The sequence below is a fragment of the Pelodiscus sinensis genome, unplaced genomic scaffold (genome assembly GCF_049634645.1).
Source record: "Pelodiscus sinensis isolate JC-2024 unplaced genomic scaffold, ASM4963464v1 ctg59, whole genome shotgun sequence".
NCBI lineage: Eukaryota > Metazoa > Chordata > Testudines > Trionychidae > Pelodiscus > Pelodiscus sinensis.
The window spans coordinates 510,327-524,605 of NW_027465846.1; the positions used below are offsets into that span (position 1 = coordinate 510,327).

At 51.5% G+C, this 14,279-nt stretch overlaps 2 protein-coding genes, 2 non-coding genes and 1 pseudogene across 4 annotated transcripts; 2 read left to right on the top strand and 3 right to left on the bottom strand.

The window, feature by feature from the left end:
* Positions 1-305: 305 nt before the first annotated feature.
* On the bottom strand, positions 306-377 carry TRNAE-UUC (transfer RNA glutamic acid (anticodon UUC)). The gene has a single exon. It is a non-coding gene; the product is annotated as a tRNA-Glu (tRNA).
* A 2,709-nt stretch (positions 378-3,086) lies between these two features.
* On the top strand, positions 3,087-3,891 carry LOC106732397 (uncharacterized; annotated as a pseudogene).
* Positions 3,892-10,153: 6,262 nt separating this feature from the next.
* Positions 10,154-10,226, bottom strand: TRNAK-UUU (transfer RNA lysine (anticodon UUU)). The gene has a single exon. It is a non-coding gene; the product is annotated as a tRNA-Lys (tRNA).
* Positions 10,227-11,789: 1,563 nt separating this feature from the next.
* Positions 11,790-12,274, bottom strand: LOC102452578 (histone H2B 8). The gene has a single exon (XM_006128623.4). It carries the CDS (start codon positions 12,220-12,222, stop codon positions 11,842-11,844), a length of 381 nt encoding a protein of 126 aa, XP_006128685.1. The 5' UTR covers positions 12,223-12,274; the 3' UTR covers positions 11,790-11,841.
* A 297-nt stretch (positions 12,275-12,571) lies between these two features.
* Positions 12,572-13,061, top strand: LOC102452839 (histone H2A.J-like). The gene has a single exon (XM_006128624.4). The coding sequence runs from the start codon at positions 12,631-12,633 to the stop codon at positions 13,018-13,020; it is 390 nt and encodes a 129-aa protein (XP_006128686.1). The 5' UTR covers positions 12,572-12,630; the 3' UTR covers positions 13,021-13,061.
* The last annotated feature ends 1,218 nt before the right edge of the window (positions 13,062-14,279 follow it).

Sequence of the window (14,279 nt, forward strand, 5' to 3'; positions counted from 1 at the left end):
CTCTTCTAAACCCAGTTAAAGTCCTCATCTCCACAACATCCTCTGGCAAGGAGTTCCACAGGTGGACTGTGCGCTGTGTGAAGAAATTCTGCCTTGTGCTTGTTTTAAACCTGCTGCCTATTAATTAAGAAAACCTCCCTGGTGCTGTGAATTTTCCCTTGTCTCAGCCACGTGTTTCTTCTTTGCAGTCCTTTTTGTTTCCTTGTTTCAGGAGAATCGCAGCCAGAGTCCTGGCGTGGACTAGTGGCTTTTGCAGGTTCAGGCCAACAAACAGAGGGTAGGGAACACCATAAAATGTCAACTTGTTCCCACACCGGGAGTTGAACCCGGGCCGCCTGGGTGAAAACCAGGAATCCTAACCGCTAGACCATGTGGGAGCTGCCAATGGTGCTTATTCCTAGCTCTGAGATTCTACTCCCTAGGGCAGAGTTGGCCAACCTCTTCCAGACAAAGCCAGAATAGCAGTGGATACCGCACAAAGAGCCAGGACAAAATTGTTGAGGGGGGGGGGGGGGGGGGGGAGACTGCCCCTTTAAGAAATGCGTTTAAAGGCTTTTTGGCCACATCAGGCTCCCGCTGGCCACCACTATCTTGAAGATGCCATTTTGATTGGCTGCGCCAGAGGGATCCCCTGCCCCGATAAGCACAGGGAGCCGTTTTCAGGGGCGGCTTTGTGAGCCATACTTTTGGGGGGGGAAGAGCCGCATGCTCTAGGGCGTGGTGGGGAGCCTACAGCCCATGGGCCAGATCTAACACCTGGTTTCCTTTGATCCAGCCAGCAAGAGAGTCTTGGGGCTCCCTTTCTCCCTCACAGCAGGGCAAGCCGGTGCTAATGCTCCAGCACCTAAGCAAGTCGCTCTACCTTGGCATCTTCCCCCCGCCATAGGGTTCACCTCCTTCATACACCCTGAGCATGCTTAGCCTGCTGCATGAGCAACCAGACCCTTTCTGCCCCCTAAGTAACCACACAGCATATGAGGGAAACTGAGGAAAGCACTGACTTCGTCCGGGTGGGGGCTGGCTGGGCCAGGCTGCCGGTTAGCCAGTTACTGGGTAAGCATGCCAGTAAGGCTAATTCTAACCAGTTAACCAGTTATATTTTTACGAACCTACAACGATTTAGACAACGGGACAGAGAGCACAATTATTAAGTCTGCAGATGATACCAAGCTGGGAGCGGTGGCAAGTTCTTTAGAGGAGAGTGTCCTAATTCAAAATCATCTGGACAAACTGGAGAAATGGTCTGAGGTCAATAGGATAATATTCAACAGGAACAAATGCAAAGTGCTGCACTTAGGAAGGAACAATCCATGTCACGCATACAGAATGGGAAGCGACTGTCTAGGAAGGAGTCCGGCAGAAAGGGATCTAGGGGTCAGAGTGGACCACACGCTAAATATGAGCCAACAGTGTGCTGCTTTTGCAAAAAAAGCAAACATGATTCTGGGCTGCATGAACAGGAGTGTTGTGAGCAAGACACGAGAAGTCATTCTTCCGCTTTGCTCTGTGCTGATTAGGCCTGTTGGAGTCTTGTGTCCAATTCTGGGTGCCGCTTTTCAGGGAAGATGTGGAGAAATCAGAAAAAGTCCAAAGAAGAGCCACAAAAATGATGAAAGGTCTAGAAAACATGAGCTGTGAGGGAAGACGGAAAGAACCGGGCTTGTTTAGTTTGGAAAAGAGAAGACTGAGAGGAGACATGAGAGCAGCTTCCAAGTACATAAAAGGGTGTTACAAGGAGGAGGGGGAAAAATTGTTCTCCTTGGCCACTGTTGATAGAACAAGAAGCAATGGGCTTAAACTGCAGCAAGGGAAGTTTAGGTTGGACATTAGGTAAAACTTCCTACCTGTCAGGGGGGTTAAACACTGGAAAAAATTGCCTGGGGGCGTGTGGAATCTCCATCTCTGGAGATATTTAAGAGCAGGTTAGATAGACATCTACGAGGGATGATCTAGCTGGTGCTTGGTCCTGCTGTGAGGGCAGGGGACTGGACTTGATGACCTCTCGAGGTCCCTTCCAGTTCCAGGATTCTAATGATATTTCAGAATATTCCCTTTGTTGCCTTTTTTTAACCCTTTCCCTTTATTTTTAGTAGTTTACATTTAACACGGAACTGTTGAAGCAAAAGCCTCACTCGGTTTACGCGGCTAAACAGACAGTTTTATTGGCCAATAAAAGCAAAGTGAGCCAAATGTGGTCCCAGCAGAGCTGGGTCCAGTGAGACTGGCTAATACAATCAATCCTAGTATCTTTATACCCTTGACCAAACAGCCTGACATCAGGGCATCCAATTACAGAAGTCATCAATTAAGCTAGGAAAAATAAAGCCTTGTCAACAAGATGAGGGACAGATACGAGGGAGTACCTCTCCTGTCTAAACCAGCCCAATTATCTGAGGAAGTGGGTCTGGCCCACGAAAGCTCATCATCTAATAAACCATCTTGTTAGTCTTTAAAGTGCTACATTGTCCTGCATTTTGCTTCAGCCCAATTAACACATTCCAATAGCACATCTGTCTTGGCCTGGCACATGGGGTGATAGAAAGTTCACTCTAGCCTACGTGCAAAGGCAAAAAAGCCGAAATGGTTTCTGTTATACAAGATGGCTTCTAGCTAAACATAAAATGGTTTCTACAGAACTATACGGTATTTGCGCACCCCCTCTTATACAAGATTATAGCTGCAAGATTACATGCTTCCAGTTCCCAAGGAATTCATGGTTGACCATTTACAAGATCAACTGCACTATACAGTTGAACCTCAGAGCTCCAAACTGTTTTTTTAGCAGATTTCATATGGTCTAGTGGTTAGGGTTCCTGGCTTTCACTCAAACAGTCTGGGTTCAACGCCTGCTATGGGAATAGCGTGCCTTTTTATCCTGTCCCAAACCTCTGCTTGTCAAAAGGGAGGGTTCATGCGATGATGCCCCGTTTTGTGTGTTCCCTCTGGGGCACCTGGAATTGGCCAGTCGGCAGACAGGACACAGGGCTAGGTGGACCATTGATCTGACCCAGTCTGGCCGTTCTGATGTTCTTATGTCTGGGTTCTCACTCTGTCCCAGCAGGTGACAGGACAGCAAGTGAAAACGGGGAGAAGCCCCAGCAGGAAGATGCTGACCCAGGAGAGCCCCGTGGGATGTTCTCAGGGAGCTGCAAAGGGGACATTTGCCATGGTTGGCCAGAGAGGAAAGCCTGTGAGTATCAACACAGAGCAGAGACAGCCGCCAGGAGCCACTCACACCTCAGACACGGTAGAAATTCCTGCGGGCGAGACGCCCTACGCATGGGCTGAGTGTAGGAAAAGCTTTACCCAGAGCTCTTCCCTTATTAGACACCACAGAATCCACACAGGGGAAACGGCCTGCGCCGAATGCGGGAAACGGTTTAGCGAGAAATCATCTCTGATCACCCACAGGAGAACCCACACCGGTGAGACGCCCTATGCCTGTGCCGAGTGTGGGAAATGCTTCCGGCGGAGCTCCAGACTTCGCACCCATTGGAGGATCCACACGGGAGAGATGCCCTACATGTGCGCCAAGTGCGGGAAAAGCTTCACCCACAGCTCGACTCTGACCACCCACTGGAGGATCCACACCGGAGAGACCTCGTATACCTGTGCCGAGTTTGGGAAACATTTCCGGCAGAGCTCCAACCTGATATCGCATCAGAGAATCCATATGGGAGAGACCCGCTGAACAGGCGCTGAGCGTGGGAAAATCGTCAGTCACTGGTCACCCTTTATTAGACAATGGAGAACCCCCACGTGCGAGAGCCCTCCCTCTCCATGCGCACTCCTAGTGTGGGGAAAAACTTCAGTCAGCGCTCTTCACTTATTAGATAGTAGAGAATCCACACAGGAGAGACACCCCAAAGGTCATCCAGGGGTATGCAGTAGAGTTCCCCCTACTGTTTTTTTCTCCTATCCATGGGTGGAATAAATTTTGTTCTGTGCACCAACACATATGCAGATGTGCACCATTCATAGAAACAATGCTGCTGGTTGTGAGCAGCTATGGGTGCTCTGCTAATCAGCTAGGCAGAGTTTGATTCTGTCCTGGATGGCCAGCCAAGCACACAGGTTACAGGGAACACGGGTACACAGATCTTCCCAAAGGTACATAATCTCATTTAGAGATTCACCTCGTTTTACAGTAGGCAACATAAAAAGCACTAGAAAAGGCACAATCAACTACAAATGTCATACAATAACTTGTTTGTACCGCTCAATACACTATACACAGAAATGTAAGTACAATATTTATAGGCAAGCGGGATTTATTTTGTAATGATATGGTACAAATGAGAACGTAAGTTAATTTTTCTCTAATAGTGGGCCGGGACCCTTTTTGTATTTTTGTCTGATTTTTGTAAGCAAATCAGTTCTAGGTGTGCTGAAATTTGGGGGCAGGCAAGACAAATCAGACTCCTGAACGGGCCCTCGTCTACACTAGGGAGTTATTTCAAAATAACCCCCCTTATTTGGAAATAATAAGCGGAGCGTCCACATTACCAAGCCTGTTATTTCAAAATCTGTTCTCCTGCTTTTCTGGGGGAATACGCTTGTTTTGAAATAGTTCTTTCGGGAGTTATTATTTCAAATGTAGTTACTTTGATACAATTCCCTAGTGAAGACATGCCCAAGGGGATGTGGCCTGGAAAGGTGGAGAGCCACTGACCTGTACAGACCATACGTCTGGGAAAGCTTTCCTGAGATCCGTCTCTGTTCTGGGGAGGGCCAGAAAACGTTGAGATTTTACTATTGGGTGCTAAGGAAAAAGCTCTGAGATGGTTTAAATCGAGGTGGGAACCTCAAGCCCGGGGGCACAAAATCTACCAGCTTAGGACGCCTAGACTCTGGTGTGCAAGGGGAATGTGGGGACTGTCATTTTCCTTCTCAGGCTATGTCTACACTACAGAGTTTTTTCAGGAAAACAGCTGTTTTTCCGAAAAACTTCACTTAGGTCCACACTGCAATCGCGTCCTTTTGAAAAAAAAATCGAAAGAACAAAAGGAGTTTTCCAACATTGGTAAACTTCTTTCTACGAGGAAGAAGCCTTTTTCCGAAAGAGCTCTTTCGGAAAAAGGCGTGTGTGGATGAGGAAGAGGGAGTTCTTTCGAAAGAAGAGGAAAGAGGAAAAAGCACAGGTGCCCTCGTGGCTACTCCATCCATAATACTCACAGCTTATATGCGAGATAGCATCCAATCAATGTGAACACTCTCTTTCGAAAAATCAGATCGCTTTTTCGATGCGCTTTGGCAGTGTGAGCGCTCTCTTTCGGAAGACGTTTTTTCAGAAGATCTCTTCCGGAAAAGCTTCTTCCAGAAGAAGCTTTCAGTCTCGACGTAGCCTGAGTCAAGGGCATCTCATTTTGCTTCTCACTTGTGTGCAGCCCCCAATTGATTTTTCTGTGGGTCAGCAGCCCCCGACTCCAAAAAGTTTCCCCGCCCCTGGTTTAAATGCGAGCACTAATCTGGTTTCATTTTTGAGATATTCAGACAGCTGGAGCTGGATTGTAACGCCTGACAAGAATCCACCAATTGGGGTGTATAACGAAACCCACAAGCCGCTTTTAGATTTTATGGGGCTTGAATTTTCTCCTGTAGCACCTGGTGACTTGACTTCCCGGACACCTTCACTCCAAAGCAATCACATTGTTCACCCTTCGATGGACTGATCTGATCTTAAACTTTATGCCAGTATAACTTAGCCCTTAGTTTGTTGTGTCGTGCGTGTGGCAGATTAGCCTTTGTGATGTGCGCGCGTGCCTTGATTTGTTCAAAATGTTCATAAAATGTGTAAAAGCAATTGCGAGTCCGGTTTCTTTGAATAAGCAATATGCTCCCGTCTGGCTTACCATGGGGTTTGTGCGGGGTCAGGCCTGACAGAGGCTTGGGGGAGGGCAGCTTTGAAATGGAGATGAAAGGCTTGCACGTTTCAGCCATGATGGGGTCAGAAGAGTAAATGCTGGAAACTTCAGGGACACAGGATGCGGCAGGTTCCCAGGGATCTTGACGGAGGAGGCAGAGCAGGCGGGGAGGGGAGCAAATTGAAAGAGGCACAGGGAACCGTATGAATGTGTCTCCTGGTTAGAAAATGGCTAAAACACAGGCCCCACGAGCAGGATTCAGCCCTACACAGAGAACTGCCCCCCCCATTAGATTTTAAGGGCAGCACCTTAACCTCTCAGCCATCACAGCTGTGAGGCGAGAGAAGCCCACCCTGGGCCAATGTCTCCCTGGCTACATCTACACGTGGCAAAAAATATGCTAAGGAGGGACTCATTTGCATGAGTCAGTCTCATTTGCATATTTTCCGCCAATCCGTTTTTGCCCTAGGGGTTTTTGCACAAAAACAAGCAGTGTGGACGTGTGCAAAAGCCCAGCGCAAAAATGGATTTGCAGAAAATATGCAAATGAGATTGCGACTGATGCAAATGAGTCCCTCATTAGCATATTTTTGGCCGAGAAAACTCGTAGCGTAGACGCAGCCCCTATGCCGTGGGCGCTGCGTTGGTTGTTCCAGAGAACCTCACGCCGGGCTATTGTGACTATTTCCTAGTTTCACCAGCATCAGCCTGGGCAGCTGTGGTGGCCTAGTGGTTAAGGTGCTGGCCTTGCAGTCCTCTGGGGGTTTCTGCTGTGCAGTCTTGAACTTTGCTTACTGTGTGGCCTGCGCTGACTCTAATTTCTAACCACCTCCATGCCAGTCTGCGAGGCTTGGAGTCGGCTCTGCACCTTCCATCCTGATGCCTAGGACCTGGTAGCCACTGCTGAGTTGGCAGGGCAGGAATATACCCCAGGCCTGCACGCTCTGGGAGAGCGATTGGAGACCTCAGAGTGCTGGAAATCTAGTGCCCATCTATGAAAAGGGCCAGTTTTCCAGAAAAATTTGCCAGCTGTCTACACTGGTCGCTTGAATTTCCACAAAAGCACTGACTTCCTACAGTAAGAAATCAGGGCTTCTTGCGGAAATACTATGCTGGTGAGAGAGGTGGCTCAGCAGGGGCAGGGTCCAGGTGCAGACAGGCTGCAAATAGCTTCCTCCCTCAGCAGAGGAATGGAGACTCTTCCCCCTGCCGGCGCTGTGCGGGGCTTTGACACATGCAGGGCTGGGACCCTCCTGGCCTGTGCCCCCGCCAAAGGGCTAGGGATTTTCCTGGGGGCCAGGCCAGCCAGAGGCAGCAGGGCAGCAGGGGAGGGGAGAAAGACCCAGCCGGCAGGCCCCTCTGTGCCCTAGTGGGGGAGTCCCTCCCTTTCCCCAAGGCCTGTGTAAACGGGCCCTGGTGGGTTCTCATTCCTGGTGGAACAGCGCCATCGTGGGGCCGGTTTGTGTCACACCCGGGAATCAAGCAAGGGCGCCCCCCCCCCCCCATCCGTAATTTTCCTCCCAGAGACACGGGGGGAAGGGGAGGAGGAGGGGGCAGGTTAATTCTGGGGCAGATCTGGAAGGAGAATGGAAAATTTTTCAAGATTATTAATATATTGTGTTGTGTAACAGAAGCACCCCAGAACCCAGTCCCCCTGTGCCCGGGGCACCAGATGTGGGCAGGCAGGCTCAGCGAGGCAGGATCCTAATGTGGAGGGCCGCAGGGTGTCGGATCCAGCTGTGGGGTGAGAGGGTTCGGTGTGGGGCAATCTAGGTGTGTGTGGGGGGGGGTCTGGATGTGCAGGTGCTCATTGGGATGGGATCCAGGTGCAGGGGCAATGGGATTCTGGGGGGGGGACATGAAGTCAATTGGGGCTCACGGCAGTTCTGGGGTGTGTGTGGGGAGATGCGGCTCAGTGGGGGGGTGGAGGGATAGCCCAGGTGTGGGTGGCGGGGGGCAGGAGAAGTGGGGGTCTGGGAGCAATTATCTTGGGTTCAGGGGTCATGCTCTGGATGTGGGGGGACTCGTCAGTGAGGTGTGGGGGAGGGGTGGGGTTTGTCAGGGTGCAGGTTCGATGCTTGACAGGGGAGTTCCCACTACTGCTGAGGGGGGTGCCTGCTGCCCCCTGCGATTCCCCTCCCCCCATCCCGACTTAGAAGCTGGACCCGACTCTGGGCACATCTGGGACGCAGCGCAGGACAAGCAGGAAGCCTGGTCAGTGCCGGATTGATGCACAAACTAAATAAACGCCAGTGTAGGGCCTCAGATTCTGATAACCCGCTGAATACATTTCAAAAACCACCCGTTTTTTTAGTTGCACCGGTAGATTTGCAGATATAAAACTTTCTTCTTTCTTTTTTCATTGTCCTCTCTGTTAGACTAGTACACGCCTTTGTGTGGCAATGCTAGGGGGCCTCTGGAACCCGACAGAGCTTGAGCCTCAGCAGGTCTTACTCCGGCCCACCCACAGTGACGCATGCCTCAACCCCCCCCCCACACACACACCTCCCCGATCTCAGCGAGATCTCTGCGTTTTACCCAGCTGATGCTTGTTTGACTCCCAGTGGGGGAGAGAGGAGAGATTTGGCGTGGGCTGTGTCTACACGTGCCAGTTTTGGCCACGGAAGAGCTGTGGACTGGCAAACGTGGCCAAAACTGGAAACTCGCCAAACTGGTTTTTGTGGTGTCTGCCGTGGACAAACTTGGGGTCACATCCATCGCTCCCTGGGCGGCAGAAAGAGCAAAGCATTGTGGGCATGTACCCCCGCTCTCCCGTGCCTTGCATCACCTTCACGTACCAAGAGGCCTGTGGGAAAGCACAACATAGTGCTAGGCATGATGAGAACGTGACAAATGTCCTGCCAGCCACCTTTTTTTTTTCTCCCAGACATCCCTGGGCTTCCGGCTTTCACGCCATCTTGAGCAACCGCAGCCAGAAAGCATGGATCCCAGGCTTCAGAGAGAAGGCAGGCAGTGTGAGCCACAGGCGAGCACGGATATGCCCATCCCATTTGTGTGTGGGGGAGAGGGGGATGTGGGGCACAAGGAGGCCCCCAGTGCCTGTCAGGAGCTGTACATTGCCTGGCGCAGAGAGCGCCCTTGTCTGGGTCCACGATTGCGCAGCGGGGGGGAAATCGTGGCCTTCCTCTTGGCTGGGGTTTCTGCAGCACATGGAGCACAAGACAGTCCCAGGCTCAGTCGGGGCTGTGGAGTATGGGGTCAGCCCAGCTCTGCCCGGAGCATCCCAGCCCCAGGTGTGCATGGGGAGCGGGCAGAGCAAGGGAAAGTTGCCTGCTTTTCACAGGATCCCAGGGCAGGCAGAGGCCGCAGGAGTCACCGAGTCCAACCCCCTGCCCAAAGCAGGACCAACCCCAACTCAATCAGCCCAGCCAAGGCTTGGTTTAGCCGGGACTTTGAAACCACTAGGGATGGAGATTTCACCCCACCCCCAACCTAGGGAACCCATCCCAGGGCTTCCCCACTCTCCTTGGGAAACAGTTTTTCCTAATATCCAACCGAGACCTCCCCCACTGCAACTTGAGACCACTACCCCTGGAGCCCGCCACTGGACCCTCTCCAATGCGTCCAGATCCTTTGTGTAGTCGGGGGCCCAGAACTGGATGCAATACTCCAGATATGGCCTCCCCTGTGTCGAATAAAGGGGAATGAGTGTGTGTGTCTGTATGTCCCTTTCCTGCTCCTTCCCTTCATTATTAGAGAATGTGTGCGTGTGTGTGTATGTTATTAGACTGACATACGTGTGTGTGTGTGTGTGTTATTAGCGTGTGTCTGTATGTCCCATTCCCTCTCATTCATTCATTATTAGTGTGTGTGTGTGTGTGTTATTGGAGTGTGTGTGTGTTATTAGGGTGTGTGTGTCTGTATGTCCCTTTCCCTCTCTTCATTCATTATTAGTGTGTGTGTATGTTATTAGACTGACATACGTGTGTGTGTGTGTGTGTGTATGTATGTAAAAACAGCGGAGGGAGAGAGAGAGAGAGAGAGAGAGAGTGTGTGTGTAAATACGGGGGTGTCACACACACACCTGTTTTTACACACACACACTCCCTCCGCTGTTTTATACTCACACCGTGTGTGTATAAAATGGAGGGGTGTGTGTGTGTGTGTGTAAAAACAGGGGAGGGAGGGCTTTCTGGACGTTGATGCTAGGACACTGGCCATTTCAGATGCAGGATCCCTCCCTGTTTATTTTTTCTCGCCCCCCTCCCAAATGATTTACGCTGCCGCAGGACCCCCGTTTCCTGGCGGTGAGGGGGGAAAAAAACTTCCGCCCGAACAGGGACTTGAACCCTGGACCCTCAGATTAAAAGTCTGATGCTCTGCCGACTGAGCTATCCGGGCTCTGCTAGAAAGCCTGATCCTTTCGCTTTGTCAAAGCCATCCCCGCCCTGTGTCCAGCTGGGAAAAATTTACCTTTAGTCTCCGTCTGCTGGAGGAATTAGTTGCCCGGGGACCCACAGAAAGGGACAAGTGGCTGCTTCTTGTTGCAGCAACACCTAACTCCGCGGGCAGAGGTGAGCCAACAGCCCAGAGAAGGGAGGGGAATCTCTGCTCTTGTGACTAAAGACACAGGAACGTGCTTCCAGCTACATTATTGCATCTAAAAGGCGTGGGGTTAACTCCTCGGTAAGTGAAAGCACTGACCGGAGTGAATATTTCAGAGACAGTCACCATGCCCCTTTCGGCACGATAAAGCCAGCTCTTTTGGTGTGCTAGTGAGTGACCCTCAAAGGAGGGGCCTCTTTCCTTTTGCAGCTGGCTAATGGGTCACCCCCTTCCATATCTTGTAGCTATACCCCTGTTCAGAACCCCACCGGTGCACCTCTCTGTGAGCATGGTCTCTGTACAGCACCCATTCTGCCCTCTGACTTTTCTACATCTGGAGGTTGGATTTACCAGTTTTCAGTCCCCATGTGAATAGGCCAAAACCTGCGATTAGGCCTGGCAAGACGCTGAACACTGACCTGCAGCACTTTCCAGAGCGTTTAGTACTTTCCTTTAAAAAACAGACAGACAAACAAATCCCCTGGACCTGGCTTTCCCCACACAAGAAAAAATAATAGCAGCCAAAATGGAACAGCTATATATTGATTGGGCACATGCCATCCAGCCCAGCCAAGCCAGTGTGGTTTTATCAGTGATGTACAAGGGAGCAAGGCCTCTAGACAGCCCACAGCACCCTGGTTTGCAGTGGGCGGCCCACAGAAAGCGTGGGTACAATCACACCAGAAGGAAACATGAGCGGTAGAAGGGTAGGACGCTCCCTTTCCTTCCTGGCCAATGAGACGCGGCGGATCGCAGGGCATCCAATCAGGAGCCGATCCCAAGCTTTTGAATTCCAAGGGCAAAGTTTGGCGCCAGCTTTCATAGGAGCTTTTTGGTGTGAACCCCCCTTGCCACAGTACAGGAAAAGGGTGCCTAAGGAACTCCAGCTAAGCAAGTGGGTACAGTGTGGAGAACAGCTTCCATGCTGTAAACCCATTAATACGCTTTCAGAGCGGAACAAATCAAAACAACGGAGGGGTAGAGCCACGAGCTTTCCTGGGCAAAACCCACTTCCCTCAAGAGTTTGAGGGAAGAAAAAAGGGGAACTCAAATTTACACAGAAAAGGGAGAGTGAAGGAAACTGCATATTCGGAGTCACGCTTTTTTCTATCCACTCAGGGGCATGCGAAGAGGGCTTTGCCAGGGAAAGTTAACGCTGCTAGTAACCTGCAAGGCACCAATAGTTTTTTAAATCACCCAGGAGCAAAACACTTTAGAAACCTCTAATGACCCTAGTTAATTAAGCCAGGGGTAGAAACGTTTTGAGTCTGGAAGATTTGCCTAGGCTCTTGTGTGTAAGTATACTAAGAGGAAGTTCACACACAGCACAGCGTCTACAGCTCTCTCATAGAGAAAGTGGGTGGCTCTTAAAAGAGCCTTTGGGTTTGAAGGGGGAGACTACACAAAGCCGTTACTTGGAGCTGGTGTACTTAGTCACGGCCTTAGTACCCTCAGACACGGCGTGCTTGGCCAGTTCCCCGGGCAGCAGCAGGCGCACAGCGGTCTGGATCTCCCGGGAGGTGATGGTCGAGCGCTTGTTGTAGTGCGCCAGGCGGGACGCCTCCCCAGCAATGCGCTCGAAGATGTCGTTCACGAACGAGTTCATGATGCCCATGGCCTTAGAGGAAATACCGGTGTCGGGGTGAACCTGCTTCAGCACCTTGTACACGTAGATGGAATAACTCTCCTTCCTGGTCTTGCGGCGCTTCTTGTCGCCCTTTTTCTGGGTCTTAGTCACGGCTTTCTTAGAACCCTTCTTAGGCGCAGGAGCGGATTTCGCTGGCTCAGGCATCTCGACAGCTAAATAAACACCACAACTCAGAAGCAAGTAACGCAATACCGGGCTCTGCCTGCTGCCCTTTATTTATAGAGCCCCCATGCAAATGAAGGTAGCTAGAGCCCAGCATTCCTATTGGCTGTTTCCGTACAGGGACGTCATTGCCACGGTAAAGGCAGATGCAAATTAGCGGGCTCCAAATGCTGCGTTTCTATTGGGTATCAGCAGCCTCTTTCTTTTCTAATTGGCGGGGTGGAGAAGTGGCTTCTCCATTGGGTGTTTGGACCCCCGCGGCAATGGGCAGCCAATCAAGGGCCGCTCGCCTCATCCCCAGGAGGGAATAAAAGGCCGGCAGCGTGTTTTTTTTTAAAATTGTGTCTTTTTGTGTGGCTGCTGCAGTGTTTTGCTGCAGGTTACGCTATCATGTCTGGCCGTGGAAAGCAGGGAGGCAAAGTGCGGGCCAAGGCTAAGTCCCGTTCGTCCCGGGCCGGGCTGCAGTTCCCCGTGGGGCGGGTACATCGGTTGTTGCGCAAGGGGAATTACGCGGAGCGAGTGGGCGCTGGAGCACCAGTCTACTTGGCCGCTGTAATGGAGTATCTAACGGCTGAGATTCTGGAGCTGGCTGGCAACGCGGCCCGCGACAACAAGAAAACCCGCATCATCCCGCGTCACCTGCAACTGGCGGTGCGGAACGACGAGGAGCTAAACAAGCTGTTGGGGGGAGTCACCATCGCTCAGGGTGGGGTCCTGCCCAACATCCAGGCTGTGCTGCTGCCCAAGAAAACCGAGAGCCACAAGGCCAAGGGCAAATGAGCTACACACACACACACACACACACCAAAAGGCTCTTTTAAGAGCCACCCACAACTTCAGTAAGAGCTTGGGAATCGCTTCATTTGTGAAGGGGGCGGGTGGGTAACGTGCCTGTGTCTCCCCTGTAACCTGTTTTCTGGAAGCTCGAGCTGTTGTAGCCAGCCCTGTGTATCCCTTTGAAAATACATTTTGAACTCTCCACAAACTCATAGTACCTGAGGGGTTTGCTTTGGATTAAGCCCACTCAGGATTTCTGTGCAGCTCTTGTCTGTATCAGTGGTAGGCAGCGTTGGCTGGGAACATGAGCGAGGCAAGATAATTAGCAGGGACAATTTTAAAGTTTGTTGCTTTCTGAAGTCCCTGTTTCATATGTGGCTACTGTCAGGCACCTCACCTGCTCCTCTCAGCGCTGCCCTAGAGGCTCTTGCTTGCTGTGCCAGGGCAAAGAAAGAAGAGGAGGGTTTGCTGATATCAGGGTGCCCGGCTCTCCACCCTGTACCCATCTCCACAGAGCAGAGGGGGGTGGGGATGGAAAGTTTGCTGGCTGCTTTTGGGAGTGGTACAGAGCCAGAGTAGGGGTGAGCCTGCCGTAGTCTCCTGCACCACCACTGGGAAGCCACCTGTGCTAAGTAGTGCCCAGCTGGAGCCTGCATTCCAAAACCCTGATTCAGTTCTGAATCCCTCCTGCACCCCAAACCGCTGCCCTAGTTCTGAGCCCCACTGCACCCAAACTCCCTCCCAGAGCCTGCACCCTCAATCCCCTCCTGCACCTCAACTCCCTACCCCAGGCTCAGCTCCAAACCCTTCCCACACTCAATCCTTTAGCAGAAGATCAAAGGCCGCATCCCCTTTCTCCCACCCCCCAGCTCTCTGCTCCCAGCCTGATAAAAGTGAGTGATGATGAGGGAGGGAGGATGGAGAGCAGGGATGGGGCAAGAGTGTTTGGGTTTGGGGTGGATCCTGGATTGCACTTAAATTCAAAAAGTGAGCTCATGCTTAAAAAGGTTGGAGACCCCTGGTCTAAAAGATGTGGAGCCAAGTCCACATGGCAGAACGTGTACTGTGGGGTGGACACAAACCCTTCGTTCCACACCTGATTACATTAGCTCAGTGGGCTTCAGCCTTTTTACACCCAAGACCACTTTTTAAACGTCAAGGCAAGCTAAGATCTACCTCATCCCTTCCCCAAGACCCCACCCCTTTCTTGAGTCCTTGCCCTCTCTGTTCCCCTCCTCTCTATCCCTTGTTGTCCCCAGACC

Excerpts from the sequence above, each read along its gene's own strand:
- LOC102452578 (XM_006128623.4), bottom strand. The coding sequence starts at position 12,222 with ATGCCTGAGCCAGCGAAATCCGCTCCTGCGCCTAAGAAGGGTTCTAAG.
- LOC102452839 (XM_006128624.4), top strand. The coding sequence starts at position 12,631 with ATGTCTGGCCGTGGAAAGCAGGGAGGCAAAGTGCGGGCCAAGGCTAAG.